Source organism: Ipomoea triloba, chromosome 8, assembly GCF_003576645.1.
Source record: "Ipomoea triloba cultivar NCNSP0323 chromosome 8, ASM357664v1".
NCBI classification, from domain to species: Eukaryota; Viridiplantae; Streptophyta; class Magnoliopsida; order Solanales; family Convolvulaceae; genus Ipomoea; species Ipomoea triloba.
In genome coordinates, this window is record NC_044923.1 from 1,873,786 (window position 1) to 1,891,728 (window position 17,943).

General features: G+C 36.5%; 1 protein-coding gene and 1 pseudogene across 1 annotated transcript; one reads left to right on the forward strand and one right to left on the reverse strand.

The window, feature by feature from the left end:
• Positions 1 to 902: 902 nt before the first annotated feature.
• On the reverse strand, positions 903 to 10,656 carry LOC116027554 (annotated as a pseudogene).
• Positions 10,657 to 13,629: 2,973 nt separating this feature from the next.
• LOC116027631 (protein PAM68, chloroplastic) lies at positions 13,630 to 14,529 on the forward strand. Its single transcript, XM_031269336.1, has one exon. The coding sequence runs from the start codon at positions 13,683 to 13,685 to the stop codon at positions 14,310 to 14,312; it is 630 nt and encodes a 209-aa protein (XP_031125196.1). The 5' UTR covers positions 13,630 to 13,682; the 3' UTR covers positions 14,313 to 14,529.
• Positions 14,530 to 17,943: the final 3,414 nt, after the last annotated feature.

The following is a 17,943-nucleotide window of genomic DNA, read 5'->3' on the forward strand; positions in this document are numbered from 1 at the left end:
CTTGCATTGGTGTTTTTATCATATCTGCTTTGGTCTCCTGGCAGTTACAGATGCACAATTGCACATACATACAGGTTTTTGTTACTGTTAGTGTTAGACATCAATGCTTGTAGAACAAGTTTGATTAGTTATGTATTCCTATAGTGACTGTAACTTGTTTTCTGATAGGCCAGGACTGCCAGGTTACATAATTGATAGTTATTGGCATTTTTCTGTTTGTTATTTGACTGTTAACTGAAATGTTTAGTTGTGTGAACTTTCAAATTCTGAACATAAGAATGTGCACAGTGGGCTGAGATTTATCGATCCTGATCTGATTCCTCATACAGTCATACTGTCAGGCATTCCGATCAGTGACTAGAGAATAAGAGAATTTGAGGATGTCAGTCTGACAGACATGGATCACAGGTTTATTTATGTAGTGTCTACATGCATAAATTATGAATATATTTGACCTCTCTGCACGCTGATGTTATCTGGAAATAATTTTTTGGTAGTTGATAATCTTATATTTTTGCTTATTTGTAGTAGTTCAATCTGGTAGATAATAAACTTGTCTTGATTTATGGTGAGGCATTTGATTGAAAAATTTCTGTATGCCCTTAATCTAATCCTTGCTCTTAAGGTTGCTTGTGCTAGAGATCATCCTTTTTTAACGGAATACATATATCTTTTGAGACTTATTATACTCTGTGCTTGTTGGGGAGTTTATACAGATCTAAGTACAAGCGGGTAAAATGGGCGAATGGTGAAGCAGAGAAGTATCAGAAAGAATATGTGATGGTTTAGAGCCACTGAAGGTAAGTCTTTTATTATCTGTTAAGTCCATGTCTCCTCTCATATCTAACTGTATTAGTAATTATGCACGACATTTAATATTTAATTCATTAAACTTGAACACAAATCCAAAATATCAAATCGTGTTTATTGAAAGTGAATCTTCTTTGTGCACCCATCATACTGCATCTGTCTATATAGTTTGAATTTACAGTGTAACACTACAACAAAAAATATTTGTATAAAGTAATAAACTGCAACATACACTATCTTCCCTCCATAACTGAAATGGAGAGTTCATTCACTGTGAACTTCTCTGACTTGCCATCCTGAAACCTGTCGGGCACACTGAATCTCGACACAAATGCAGGCTTTTTTAGCTTTGGCAATGCCATATTTTCATTGCCTAACATGGACACCACATCCGACATAGATGGTCGGTCGACTGCAAAATCTTCGACACATAGTAGTCCCACATGTATGCACCTACGCAACTGTTCTTCGTTGCCACACACATTGCTTATTGCTGGATCCACTAGCTGCAGCACTTCATCTGTGTTCCATAACTCCCAAGCCTGCAATGCAGTCAAACAATAATGATTTCAAGCAATTAAGTTGAAAACATGAAATTCAATGCTTAAAGTTGTTTTAGGCTTACATGTTCCACCAAATTCAAGGGGCCATCCTCACTGCGGAAGTGATTGTTCTTCTTACCACTTATAATTTCCAATACTAGTACTCCAAAGCTGTAGACGTCTGACTTTGTAGAGAAAATACCCTCCATGGCATACTCAGGCGCCATATAACCACTATATTATACACATCAGATTGAAAAGGAAATCAAGTTCGTAGTTATAAGCAAACTTAGCTCTTGAAAAATGAATAAATTGAACTCCTTCCAACTTACAATGTTCCACCTAGTCTCATTGTGTTTGCTTCTGTGGCATTTTGCCTGAGTATTTTGGCCATACCAAAGTCTGAAATTTTTGGATTCATATTCTCATCAAGCAATATGTTGCTAACTTTCATATCTCTGTGAATGATACGAACTCTTGAGTACTTGTGAAGGTAAAGCAGGCCTTGTGCAATTCCTTCGATGATGTTGAGGCGTTTCTCCCAAGTTAAGTACTCTTTTCTTTCTTGATCTGTGAATTATCATGAATGTTAAATTTAAAATTAGGGAGTTAATATGCATAAGCCATAGAGATATATAGACTACCAAATAAGAAGTAGGAGCAATTACCAAAGAGGTAAAAATCTAAACTTTTATTGGGCATGAACTCATAAATAAGCATCTTTTGATCCCCATGAATGCAAAAACCAAGCAGCTTTACAAGATTTGTGTGCTGGAGTTTAGCTATCAACACCACCTCATTTTTGAACTCCACAAGTCCTTGCGTTGATCTTTCTGACAATTGTTTTATAGCTACTTCTTGTCCTTCAGGTGTTAATCCCTAATATCAAAGTTTCTATAATCAGTTCTTGCTTCATCAATCAAGACTTATTACTCATTAACCAGCCAAGAAGCTATATTAGTTTCAAACTAAATCGAGTACCTTGTAAACACTTCCAAAACCACCTTGTCCCAATTTACAGTCAGATGAAAAGTTGTTGGTTGTAGTGATCACCCATGCATAGCTAAATACTTTGAGACTGCCATTTTCGCCACTGCTGAGCTCATGAATATCACTATATTCCTCCAATGTCAATAGATCCTTCAGCTCTTGCTCTTTCCTTGCTTCTTCTGCAAATATATATTTAATCATATGATTTATGAAAAAAAAACCACGGTCAGTGCTTATAGGTATGCATTTGGTAAATCCATTGTGACCCTAGCTAACAAATAAGAGATAAATCAATTTAGATTGCTCATGGGGCTATAGTTGACCGGTTCAAACTAAAAAGCAGATAAACTGCTCTTATTGGTAGTAGAGTTTGTAATTCTGCTGTTACTTAACCAACTTGGCAAGAACGTTACTATACAAAGTTAAATAGGCCGGCATGAGTAGATGAGTACCTCGTTTTCTCCTTCTCCGGCGCAGTAGAAGCAAGACGACCATGACAGTGGATACTACTATGGGTATAAGAATCCATATCCATGTCTTACTTGGTGACTTACCCTTATCTGGACGGATAAGACGAAATAGAGTCTTTGTATTAAGAATGTTTTCCGGTTCGAATTGCAGATCTGTTCCCCTCCAGTACCCACACCTCCCTTCACTGTAGCTCCGGTAACCAACGCAGTCGCAGTCGCTCCAGCAATTCTCCCTGCAGTCACTGGGGCTACCACTAGAATTCTTAGGCGTCATGTCATCGCCGACCACTATAAGCCCATTTTCAGTGTCTCTCTTAAATGTCCCACGTATTTCCACAAACGTCTCGCCACCACCCCTGCAAGAACTGGGTTGCTCCCATAACTCGCACCCTATTGATTGCTGAGTTTCATTCTCATACCCGTAACAATTCCCCACGTCAACGATATGCATACCACCCACAATGTCGAACAAAGCGCCTCGGGTGTCCAATTTCCAACCAGCTAGACGGTTTTTTATTTTTTCCTCGGGAGTTAGAAATGGATCGGGCAGAGGCGTGACTGCATAGCTGAAAGACTCTTCTTCTTTAGTTGATATGTTTACGTAGTCAAAGGTATGCAGGCCGTTGTAAATGCCGCTGGAGTTAATGGTTATGTGCTGGAAATCAGTAGCGTTCATCAACTCCCCGCTAGTCCAACGAACCACTCCTCGATTCTTGAGAACCAGTCGGCGCTTTGTTGGTTCCCACTCGAGACTAAACGCCCCTGCCGCCGGAATATCATCGTCCTGCCATGATGTTAGACTCCAGTTCCTACCCGTTCTGTGGTTCACTCCTAACTTCATCCCCGGCAAAAGGGTATCCGTGGGATTGTCGAAACTACTCCACAGTTCCTCCCCGTCGGTGTTCACCTCCCGGAGTACGAAGTTGCCGGAATCCAGTAACGTTGCTGTGACATTTCGGCTGGTTTGGCGCGATGAAAGCAGGAAAGGGTTGCGTTGTCCTTCCGTATAGGTGAGTATCAATCTCCCAGAAGCATCTATTTGAAGGGTGGCAGAGGAATTTGTGGGGAGGGGCGTTTCTCTGTTGCCTATCCATACCGGTTCGCTCGAATCACATGCTCTGCACTGTATTGCTAAATATGTCCTGTTGGTTCCCTCCGGCGTGAAGAATCCTAAGGTGAAGTTGTTGTTGGCTGAAACAAGTAAAGCGGAGGAGTTCAACGCGTCACCTTGTTTCAGCGTGTCGCTCTGCGATGATGAAGCGATTGAGGGCAGGGAGCACAGAATCAGAAGGTAGAACATGTACACCACCTCCATCAGACCATCAGATTAATTAAGATTTGATTTTTTTGTAGGTTATTTGTTTTTTTTTTTTGAGAATTTTTTTTGTAGGTTATTAATAATGCTGTTTCTGTGGTTTAAAAGTCAAAAGACTATAGCTGGAGAGTTCCAATTTTCTTTCTCAACTACAACGACGAGTCAAACAAACCTGAATTTTTTTAATTATCAAGTAAGGATGTTAATTATACTGGTATTCAAAAAAATTTAATTTATAGAGATGACGAACTTTGGGAAGAGGACAGGAATTGGGATTTGGGAGTACTCTCCCCATCCAGCCCCATCTCTAAAACTACATATATAAGCAATTTAGTTACATGTTGCACACATATATATGTATTGCTCGGTATATAATATACTCCCTATGATTTTAGTATTATTTTAAATTGAAGATAAATATATATGACTTATTTATTTAAATGTATTTTAATTTTTATTCTTTTTTTTTTTTTTTATAAAAGATCAATATTGTGGGATAATATCAATTATTTTTGTCCATATGTGATTCGATAAATACTTTCCATGTCATGTGAAAAACTAGGCAAAAACTTGTGTGAGACCGTCTCACCGTGAGACGGGTCGGGTCAAGATGTACATGTAACACTTATACGCACAAATGTCATACTTATATGTTCAAATGTAATACTAATTAGGAATAAAAATTTTATTACTTATACGGGTAAATGTAATACTTTTTCTCTTATAAGTAACAAAAATTGTATTCCTAATTAGTATTATATTTAACTATATAAGTATGACATTTGCACATATAAGTGTGACATTTGAATGGTGTTTTAACCCGACCCGACCCGACCAATCTCACGAATAAAGATACGTGAGACGGTCTCATACAAGTGTGACTTGAAAAACTATCAATGTTAAAATGAATCCACAACCCTGAGGATTTGGTCAACACAATAAGAATGTCAGACGTTTCTTAATCACCAATCTTGATCTTTTATCCTTTTCTTGGTACATAACGTGTTCTTTGAAACTATGAAAGTTATTGTTGCGGCTTCTTGTGGAATACAAAGTATTAGAAGATGTGACGCAATGAGTGAAGTATAATTATGGAATAGAAGGTCAAGAGTTTAATTCTTTATCGAATATGACATACATAATAACGTGTAAAATGTATATCCCAGTAGTGACTATTGCCGGCTGGTTTTGATTTTAAAAGAAACTAAAAATGAAATAGAAAAAAAAAATGGTGTTAGTTACTGTTTACACGCCAAGCAAACTTGTGTAGTGCATGAGCTTGCTTGACTTTCAATAGTTATATCATAGACTCATGTCCATTTACATATTGAGTGTTCATAATTTGAATTGTGAACATTCAATATATAAATTGTGAATATTCAGTATGTAAATTATGTATTTTAAATTTGGGTCCACATAATAATTTGCCTAAAGGATTTAGTTGGGCTTCATAGAAAGCTTTGTCTTGCTTGCCACATGGCCCAGCCCATTTTCACTACATGCATATCCATCGTTTACCGTTGGGCTTCATAGAAAGCTTTGTCTTACTTCCAGTCCTCCGTCCGAAAATCCCGCCACTGAGAATTGCAACCGAAATCTCTCTCAGTTCAACACGTTGATCAGAAAGAGCTGAGGAAGAGATCCACGAGGAAGCTATTAGCGTCGAGATTTCTTTAGACGTCACCGTAAGCAGCGGCGCCACCGAGTCTCCCGATCAAGGAGCTTGAGCTTAATGCCAATCATTTTCATCTTCAGAAACGACTAAGGTCTCTGCCTCTCCTTCACTAAATTTTGTGAATTGAAGATTATATTTCCTAGCGCTGGTGTTTTTATCATTTCTGCTTTGAATTCCTGGCAGTTACAGATGCACAATTGCACATACATACAGCTTTTGGTTACATTTACTCATTAGACATGAAGACATCTAATACTTCTAGAGTTTAGAACAGTTACTGTTGATAAGGTTGATTAGTTATTAATTCAAGTCTAGAATTCAAGTTACTTTAGATAGGCCAGTTTACTTCATTACGGAGTAATAGTTATTGGCATTTTTCATTTTGTTTTTGGACTATTAACTAAAATGTTTAGTTGTACACACAATCAAACTTATGAATTTATTTGTTCTCGAGGCACACAAATGCGATCTGGAAGTGAAGAGTTTATGTTGACATGTCAGATTGGAAATAAATTTGTGGTGATTGATAATCTTAGATTGTTGCTTCTTTGTACCAGAGGATGCAGAGCTTTTGCAACTGGACTATTTTATTAGTTTGGCTTCTGCTTATACACTTTCCAACCTAAGGCTTGGTGCCAAAATGTATAAAAATCACTGTAATCATGATATAACATGCCTGGCCTTGCAATGTAATGAAATTTGATTACTTATGGCATGTGTTTCTTATATTTGCTCAGCATATTGTTTTAAAGTAGTTCCTAGGAGCAAATTGCTTGGTTGTAGACTCGTAGTTCAATGTGGTAGATAATAAACTTGTCTTGGTTTATGTTCAGGCATTTGATTGGAAACAAAAAAAATTTCTCGATGCCCTTTATCCTTGGCTTCCTTGCTTTTAGACTTCATACATGCACTGATGCACACCATACTTTTTCTTGCAGTCTTACCATAACTCTTTTTGGCCTATAACATTAACTATGGACCTGAAAGAGACATGGTTTTTGACTTATTCTTAGTGCGGCAGCCGGCAGAAGTGGCATGGTGTGCGTGGTTTATCCCAACAATTACCTTGTATAGGATCATATTTCACTTCAAAATAATTAACTTATTTTTCATATGAAATTTTCAGTTTGCAACACATCCATCCCTGAGCTTTCGCAGTCAGTTGAGAAAGCCTCTCTCAGGATCAATTACAGGATCCCATCAACTTCAACATGCTATTCTGAAATCTGACTGGAAATATAGGTAAGTAAACTTATGCACTTGCTTGATTGCTGTCTGCTATTTCCACTTCTTGAAGCATGCACATCCTCTTAAGTCCTAAGGGAATCTATTGTCTTGTCAATTATCTTGTGTGTATATGTAGACGTGTAAAACATGAAATCAGAATATCACTATTTAGAACAAGAATATAAAATGACTGACCCATTGATGACAGCTATTTTTTTGGTACATCATTAAGGAACCCCTAGGGGCGACTACTTCACTCTTCGTATAGCAATGCCTAGCCCATAAGCCTAAAGCAAATCAACCATATTATCTTACGGTTGACCCAAGACTATAGTATTCCAACTCTCGTCCTTTCCCAATTGGCAAGAAAATCAGCGCATCTATTTCCTTCCCTCAAGGTATGAAGCAGTAAATCGATGCACTATCTTGCCTCCATAGCTGAAATAGAGAGTTCATTTACTGTGAACTTCTCTGACTTGCCTTCTTGAATTTCGTCTGCTACACTGCATCTTGAGACAAATCCAGGTTTTTTGGGCTTTCGCAAAGCCATATTTTCATTAGTTAACATGGAAATCGCATCAGACATTGATGGTCGGTCGGCTACAAAATATTCTACACATAGTAATCCTATATTTATGCATCTACACAACTGTTCTTCAATGCCACGCAAAATGCTTATTGCTGGATCTATGAGCTGTAGCACTGCATCTTTTTCCCATAACTCCCAGGCCTGCAATGCGGCCAAATAATAATGGTTGCAAGCAATTAGAATGCAGATTGCAAACATGAAATCCAATGCTTAAAGTTGTAGTATTATGCTTACATATTCCACCAAATTCAGGGGGCCATCCTCACTGTGGAAGTCATTATTCTTCCTGCCACTTACAATTTCCAATACTATTACTCCAAAACTATAAACATCGGACTTTATAGAGAAAATACCTTCCATGGCATACTCGGGAGACATGTAACCGCTGTTTTATATTGAAAATAAACATTAGATTAGGAAGGAAGTTAAGTCTACAGTTTGTTATTGAAGCAAAATAATATATGAATAAATTGAAGTTCTTCCCACTTACTATGTTCCACCTCGTCTCATTGTGTTTGCTTCATTGGCATTTTGTCTAAGTATCTTGGCCATACCAAAGTCTGCAATTTTTGGATTCATATTCTCATCAAGTAGTATGTTGCTGACTTTCAAGTCTCTATGAATGATTCTAACTCTTGAATACTTGTGAAGGTAAAGTAAGCCTTGTGCGATCCCTTCAATAATATTGAGACGTCTCTCCCAGGTTAAGTACTCTTTACGATTTGGATCTGTGCATTATTGTGAGAACTAGGGTGTTGATATGCATCAAGTATAGAGAATACATAGACTACCAATTAATTGGAAAAAATGTGCATTGAAGTGAATAAAGTATGAGTAAATACCAAAGAGGAAAAAATCCAAACTTTTATTAGGCATGAACTCATAAATGAGCATCTTTTGGTTTTCGTGAATGCAAAACCCAAGTAGCTTCACAAGATTTGTGTGCTGGAGTTTAGCTATCAACACGACCTCATTTTTGAACTCCACGAGCCCTGTTTTGATGTTTCTGACAATTGTTTTATAGCTACTTCTTGTCTTTCAGGTGTAACTCCCTAATATCAAAGACTATGATCAATACTTGCTCCGCTTTGTCAAACAAGACATAGTCATCAGGTAATCAATAAGTGCTGGAACATATAATTAGCATATGAATTTAAAGAGTACCTTATAAACGGTTCCAAAACCGCCATGTCCCAATTTGTGATCTGATGAGAAGTTATTTGTTGTAGCAACAATCCATTCATAACTATAAGCTTTGAGACTGCCATTCTCAGTATTGTTGAGTTCATGAATATCACTATATTCCTCTAATGTCAATAATTCCTTCAACTCTTGTTCTTTCCTGGCTTCTTCTGCTAGTATATATTTAATTAGATGACTATACAAAATATTATTGTACACAATTCAATAGGCATAGGCATGAATGTAAGAAATTTTGAGAGTACCTCGTTTTCTCCTTCTCCGGCGCAATAGAAGCAAGACGACCAGGACAGTGGATATTGCTGTGGGTATAAGAATCCATATCCACTTCTTACTTTGTGACTTACTCTTATCTATAAAAACATATAGACGTTCTGTATGCCCGTAAGGGCAGCCTGAGTGGCAAGACCAAGACGCTCGCGGCCGTGAGGTCCTGAGTTCGAAACCGTCTGCCACCCGGGTTTGAGCCGGTCAGCTATGGGCAACCTAGGCTGGTTAACCTCCTTGTGGTCCTTTGCCGGCTAGGATCACAGGACGAGGGTTTACTCACATACTCGGAAGAGGAGTGGGGTTTGCCTCGATAAACCCAATATAGACGTTCTGTATTACCAGTGTTGTCCTGTTCAAATTGCAAATCTGTTCCCCTCCAGTACATACACCACCCATCCTCACGGTAACCAACGCAGTCGCAGTCGTTCCAGCAATTCTCCCTGCAGTCACTGGAGCTGCCACTAGGATTCTGAGGCATCATGTCTTCAAAGTCCACTACACGACCATGTTCAGTGTCTCTGATAAATGTCCCAGATCTTTCCTCAAACGTATGACCAGGTCTCCTGCAGCCCCAAAACTCGCACCCTCTTGATTGCTGAGTTTCATACCCATACCCGTAACAATTGCGCACCTCAATGATAAATTGATTACCTATCACATCGTACAAGGAGCCTCGGCTGTCCAATCTCCAACCAGCGGCGGTACGGTTTTCGCCGAATACAGACGTGACTGCATAGCTAAAATACTCTTCATCTTTGGTTGAAATGTTGACGAATTTAAAGGTTTGATCGCTGAAGCCTTTGCTAAAGGATCTGTACTGGAAATCAACAGCATTATTCATCAACTCTCCACTACTCCAGTGAACCATTCCTCCATACTTGATAACCATTCGACGCTTGCTTGGTTCCCACTCTAGACTATATGCCCCTGCCGCCGGAAAATGATCGTCCTTCCATGATGTTAGAGTCCAGTTCCTACCCGTTCTATGGTTCACTCCTAACTTCATCCCCGGCAAAAGGGTATTCGTGGGATAGTCGAAACTACTCCATAGTTCCTCCCCGAATGAGCCATCGGTGTTGACCTCCCGGAGCACGAAGTTGCCGGAATCCAGTAAAGTTGCTGTGACATTACGGCTAGTTTGCTTTGAAGAAAGCAGGTAAGGCTTTCCTTGTACTTGTCCTTGGGTATATGTGAGTACCAATCTCCCATAAGCATCTATATGAAGTCTGGCAGAATCATTTGTGGGGAGAGGTGTTTCTCTGTTGCCTATCCACACCGATCCATCCCAATCTCTCTCTGAGAACCGTATTGCTAAGTAAGTCCTTTTGGTTCTCTCCGGCTTAAAGAATCCTAAGGTGAAGTTGTAATTGGCAGAAATAAGAAAAGTGGATTGAGAGGAGTTCATTCTCAATGCGTCGCCTTGTTTCAGAGTGTCCGTTAGCGATGAAGCCGATGATGATGCAATTGATGAGGGAACTGAACACAGAACCAGTAGTAGGAAGAACACCACCGGATCCATCACCACATTCAAATTCATCCACTCACTTCATTTTTTGTATGTTTGATTCTAATAATGGTGTTTCTGTTGCTTAAAGACCAATGACCGATTCGTTGGAGACTTGGACTTTTCTTTCTCAACTACTATCAACACTCAATCAATGCAATGTGTAGTGTGTACACTGGACTTTTCTTAGTCACCAACATTGAAAATTGAGTTTTATGTATACTTCCCATTTTTACATCCTCACTTTTATTCCTAATTTGATAAATAACAATGAAATTATCTTTATTATCTTAATCTCAATAAGAGCAAGTGTGGGTAATATTATTGGTTAGGATCAAACGTTTACTAGTCACGCCAAAAACTATAACTATTAGCGAAGATGCAAACAACTTATTTTCATTGCTCGAAACAGGCTGGGTACTGGACTCGGTCCTTAATGACTTTACTGGCCTCCGCCACAATCCCCTTCAACCACTGGGTATTAAATTTGTCTGCATTATTTGTTTTCAATTTAGTTATAAACATATAATTCGTTAATAGAAGACACATAATATGTTAATTGCATCCATATAATCTGAATATTATTTTAAACCAGGGTCCACCTTAGTTCATGGTATAATTTGCCGAGGTTTATGGCAAATTATTGTATGGACCATAGTCCACACAGCTGTGTGGACCATGATAAAATGTACATTTTTAATGTACTAAATGTACATTATTTTTTTACTGAATGTACATTATTTTTATAGTAAAAATAATGTACATTCAATACACAAATAATGTACATCCCCTGAATATAATGTACATTATTTTTATACTGAATGTACATTAGTTTTATATTGAATGTGCATTATTTGATAGTATGGTCCACACAATAATGATCGGAGGTTTATAGTGTGGGCCTGTTTTCTAGTTCCTATACACGTTTTAATTGGGCTTCGTCTCACATGGCCAGCCCATGCTCAGTACATGCGTCCAGTTTTCCGTGCCAATTTAAAAGATTTTCCTTGCAAAAGCCCCGCCACGGCCACTGTGATTTGCAACTCAAATCTCTCACATTTCAACACTTCAACCAGCTCCTAGCACATTGATCAGAAAGAGGTGATGAAGAGATTGACGATGAAGCTATCAGCGGCGAGAACCTCAAGACGGTCGCCGATCTGAGGGACTTTATGTCATCTGGACTGGATACTATCAGTCGCACTCGGAGACTCTCGAGGAGCTTGAGGCCGATCATTTCCATCCTCAGAAACGACTCAGGTCTCTGCCTCTCCTTCACTAACTCTTAGGCGTTTTTATCATTTCTGTTTTGATTTCCTGGCAATTACAGATACACTTAACGATAGACATCTAATACTTGTAGAACAGTTAGTGTGTTAAGGTCGATTAGTTATGTATTCCCATCTTAACTGTAACTAATCGAGTTCCTGTTACTATTAATTCAAGTCTAGAGCACAGGTTTACTTATGGAGTGTCTACATGCTTAAAATTAAACAATCGAACTTATGAACATATTTAATCTCTCTACACACAGATGCTATCTGGAGGTGAAGTTCGAGTTTATGTTGAAATGTCAGATTGGAAATAAATTTGTGGTAGGTGATTGCTAATAATCTTAGATTGTTGCTTATTTGTTCATATTTCAATTTAAAATAACTTTATTGTCATATGAAATTTTCAGTTTGCAAAACATCCAACCCTGTGCTTTCGCAGTCATCGATTGAGTCTCTCAGGATCCGGTCAACTTCGCCTTGCTATTTTGACTGGAAACTTAGGTGAGTAAACTTCTGCTGCACTTGCTTGTTTGTTGTCTGTCTGCTATTTCCATTTCTTGAAGCATGCACATCATCCTAAGGGAATCTACTGTCTTGTCAATTCTCTTGTGTGTGTATGTAGAAGTGTAGTACATGAAACCAGAAGTGTCACTCTCTAAATAGTAATATCACATGTAAAGTGGTAGTCACTAGTCAGACCAAGAATATGAAATGACTGATAGATGTTGATGACAGCTTTTGAAACTCTGCTCACTACTCACTGCAGATTGAAGCCTAAAAACAAGTGAGTCTAGGTAACCGTTTGGTCTAGCAATATGATTTGTTATTCTTAATTTTATTAAATGTCTAATAGCAACCTTAATAGGAGTTTTTTTTTTTTTAGGTCCCAATTAGGAGGGAGAGATTGAGTGAGAGAGAAGACGAAAAAAAGAGGGACTGTATGTGTGCAAAACGTAAAAAATAAAAATAAAAATACAGTTAACGCATCACGTGCCGGCTAGGCACTGTATGTCTGTATGTGTGCAAAACGCACTACACTGCGCCTCTCTTCTCCACTTTCTCTCTTGCGGGGCCCACAACAAATCAACCTCTTGCAAGAAGCCCGCAAATCTTCTCTCTCCTCCACATAAACTATGTTCTCCTAAAAAACGGAGCAAAAATCACTATTGTTAATGCTCTAAGACTAAACTAAATATTAATCAGGTAGTAGAGGTTGTTTTTTATTCAAGATGAAGCGTTTAATTAGTTTGTGCCAAGTACTTTATGTTTTAATAACATCATTTTTACAATTTCAAACAAAATGTTGCAGATTTGAGTCTCATTCCAGTTCAAAGTTGGCATATACTATAGATATGTTAGTTTGTAGTCATAAAAAACTGACCGACTCAAATCAAGAAAGCCAATAAGACTCTTGGATTTTTTTTTTAATACTATTGACTCTGTTACAGTATAGTATTTGTTCATACATACATACTTTCTCAACCTACTGAAGCACAAAGAGTCAACGCTCCCACTAAGGACAGTGTAGTCATAAGACTCTTGGACTTAAATTTAAAATTTTGTAATTTTCAAATTGAAGGTGGAACCAATTTGGTTGAGTTTCCCAAATTTGAGATTAGTGGTGGAGGGCTGGGGATTTAGAGAAGGGGCATTGGCCCAAAATTTCCAAGGGGCATGACTGTAAATTAGATAGCAAAATTGAGTCATGGGGGACTAGAATCTAAATGTGGAGCTACATGGCCCCATAACGGATAAGATTTCTCCTCCAAAAACCAGAACTCTAATCCTTCCCCACCAACCATTTAGGCATCTCAAAATGCTTAAACCAACTAGGGGAGGAACAAACCCAATGGAAGCTTGTTCAATTCCTAGAACCTCACCACTCCCGGCCCTAATTTCATCAATCCCAACCAAACATTTCCTTCCATTTCCACTCCCAAAATCAAAGCCAAAACCACACCAATCTTCAACTTCCTTATCCCACTTCACCCTTTCAGCAACCCCAAGAGGCTTCGGCTATGGCACCTCCCAAAAGAAACCCAAAAGGTCCAAAAAGAAGCTCAGAAAAGGCTTCGAGGATGACGACGATGAAGAAGACAACGAAGAAGAAGTGGAGGATGAGGATCAAGGGGTGATTCCGGAGATTGTGACTAATAGGATGATGAGCAGAATGGGTTTCTCAGTGGGCATCCCTCTCTTCATAGGGCTGTTGTTCTTCCCATTCTTTTACTACCTCAAAGTTGGGCTAAAGATCGATGTGCCCTATTGGATACCCTTCATCGTCTCGTTTATCTTCTTCGGCACTGCCCTCTTAGGTGTCAGCTATGGGATAGTGTCCTCCAGTTGGGACCCTATGAGGGAGGGCTCTCTCTTGGGTTGGAATGAAGCTCAGAAGAATTGGCCCGTTTTCTGGCAATCCATCTGGGGTGGCTCCAAAAAGAATTAACCATCATTTCAACATTTTGGTTTTAATTTGGTTCTAATTTGTGCATTTACTTTATGTATGCTGTTGAGGCAGAGACACCACTATTAAACTTCTGCGAGTAATGATATGCAAATTAATAACAAAATTATCTTGTCTATGTTCAGATTGTAAGACTATAGTCATCATCATTTACTGTGATGTTAATTTATTTAACTCCAATTCAAATAAGAATTTTTTAGTCCTGTTGGCAATAATATCTTACATAGTTGTGTGTATACACAACTGTTCGTTCACAAACTGTATGCAAGACTACTATGAATATAGGTTATGATTAGTCAATAGTCAACACACAAAATCTATTATGAAACAATGGACAAATATTATTCGATTTCAAATATGAATCTTGTGGTAGGATGAGGTTTGGATTTGTATTTGGTTGGATTCTTTGGGTACATAACTGTATAGTTTGATGTTGAGTCTTGAAATTAGATCAACTTAATTTACCTCTGGTCTCCTGGATTTGGGTGCAAGTTTATAAGGTCAATAATATAGTCCGACAAAGCTGGAAAACTTAATTAGGATATAAAAAAAAACTCTTAACATATATAATATGATGATATTATGAAGATTAACCTAACCACGAACAAAATTCCAATTACAACGCAATACTACTATGTTTATAAATCATGAAGATAAGACGGGTACTTGAATTATTTTTTTGAATCTCATTAAAATAATCCAATTATACACTAATAGGATTTGACAAAAAATACTATCATGGGTAATTTAATTAGTCATATAGATGAAATTCGTCACAAGACACTAATAATTATGTCTCACTATCAACAAGTCTAACTTCTGTAAATTAGTTGAGTCGAGTCGATGAGTTGGGAGGTAGAATATGGAGAGTGGAGAGTGGGCAATTCCACTTTTTATCACAAAAATTTGGCAAAATTGAAATTAAGTAGGTCAAAATAGCGCCAACAGCGGTCAAAACTAGAGGTAGAGGGATTGAAGACTTTGGTCATCAACTCATCATAGTAGTCATCATAGGGTGGAACCGAAATAAAAAAAGAAAAAAAAATATTTAACGTTTACGGATGGTTGGTCCGGTCGGTCCGGGTGGGCAGCAACCTCAAAACAATAATATATGTGGAAAGTACTGTAGGGATTCAAATCAAAATAAATAAAAGGGGGAATGGATCTCCCATTCACCTGGTCTGGACTCTTCTTTTAAAAATGGTAAGGACTGGAACAGAGATAGAAAAGAAGCTATGCATATATAGGTTTTTGATCAAAGATGGAAAACAAAAGCCCCCTTGGAAATGGGGAAAGGGGGTTAGGGGAATTAGATCTTCTTCTTGTACTTTACAGATGATGATCGTTGAATGGAGCTTTTCCATTTTCACTTTCCCAAACCCCCCCACCCTGTTTGTTTGCTTACGACAATGGATATTCTTAAGGTTACGTTTAAAGAAAGAAAGCATATATATTTATATAGATAATCTCAACATACATTTATTTGTTTCTCCATATAATCTCACCTTTATGACTTCATCTATAGTGTGGCCACTGTGTAATACCCTATTCTGCATCAGATTGCTGTCATTTGATTTGTCTTTTTCTGGCCACAACTAAGATATTTTATTTTACTTTTTTTGGGTTCATATAAATTCTATGATGGATGGGAAGTTAAATTAGTCCAAAGTCAAAGCGTGCTGTCAATTTGATTTTTTTTTTAAAAAAAAATTAGGATAAAATTTATAAATTGCTTATTACGGACTTGATATGAGTTGAAATTGATGGTGAATTATTTGGGTCAAAATACATATAAAACATAGTTGATCTGGTGTTGACATCATCTCTGTCACGTCATCATATTTACATGCCAACTTATATCTAAAAACATAATAAATGTGAATGAAGGTTATACCCCTCATTTATGTCCATTTTTTCCGTTAAGTTTTTTTGTACATTATGCTCTAAAAGTTGTACTACATAATATTTTGGATAAATATACCCCTACCATTATAACTTTCGTTATCTTTTCCACTATTGTTACTATGCACATGCATCCACCATATATTTTCTTATCTTCAACAATAATAATAATATATACACATTAAATATTAGAGTTATATGTTAGTTATTTTTTTAAATACAAATATCCAATTTATAAAAATATTTTACATTATTATTATTATTATTATTATTATTATTATTATTATTTACCATATTAAAATTTAAATAAATTTAAAATTTTAATATAAAATACTAATATTGGGCACCTATTTTTTGCGCATCGCGCATAAGAAAAACTAGTATTATTTTATAAATATTTAAGATTTGAACACTTAACCTCTTGCATAGATGAACAAATACTACAATGTAATAGAGATTGTAGTTGTCAGAAAATCTCTTGCATAGAGAATGCACTTATTACCACATCACCACACTCTCATCTATTTCATTGTAAAGAATGATTAAATACCGTTATAAAATGAAATTTGTAGAAAATTTTAGTTGTATTAAGAAGTTTAATATGAAAAATAATATATTGATACTCCCTTCCATATGAGAGTGTAACGGGGTGTCACTAGACCACAAGGTCTTGGCATACAAAAAATAACGTAATTTATATTGATAAACAATAAAAATGAAAATTAACTTTTTAATATTTTCACTCAAAAAAAAACTTTTAATATTTTAATTCATTCAGATTTTTTAACAAATAAACTTTTTAATTTATATTAAAATACACGTGACATACTTTATTCAAATAATATAAATTAACATTTGCATTGCATAATTAAATTTTATTAATGTTAATATTTTTTTGATAAACTAATAATTAATATGTACAAAATATAAAATGTCTATTATTAAAAATATTATAAATCATAATAAATTAAAATATTACAAATTTATCATTATTATTAATTTTTTATTAATACATATTTAAAAAAATTTACTTATGAATTTGTTATAAATTTTATGAATTTTTTAATACAACTAAATTTTCTACAAATCTCATTTTATAATGGTATTTAATCATTCTTTACAATAATTTAATAGGATAAGAAAGTGGTAAAGTGGTATTGAGTGTCTTCTCTATAACATGACGGCAAGATGATCCTTAGTTGTTATTACTAGCTCAACCACTTTTACGCGATATTAAAATTAAGAATAAGCAAATGTAGTTTATTCATTTTAGATGACGGGATTCCATACTAGTTCAATATCATAACATGTTCTATTGGGTATTAAATTCAAGAATAAACAAATGTAGTTTATTCATTTTAGACTACGGGATGTGATACTAGTTCAATGTTAAAACATGTTTCTTTAAGGATTTTAATGTGTCCTATATTGTTGTTAATGACAAAATATAAAATGTGCTTTGTAGTATTGTAAACTTATTAAGGATGGGGAGGAAAATAAACAATCAAATCAAAATCATATATTAGTGGCTAAGCTTTCATGGATGGGGATCAAGGCTTTTCGAAATTGATTCTTCATGTCATTATTTAATTTGACAAAAGTAAAAAATAAAAATAAAAATTTGTTGCCCCTCAATCAAATCATGGTTTTAGGTTGCCTGTGATGAGCTTTTGCCATACAAGCTGTACTATGTTCTAAAGAAGGGTAAAGC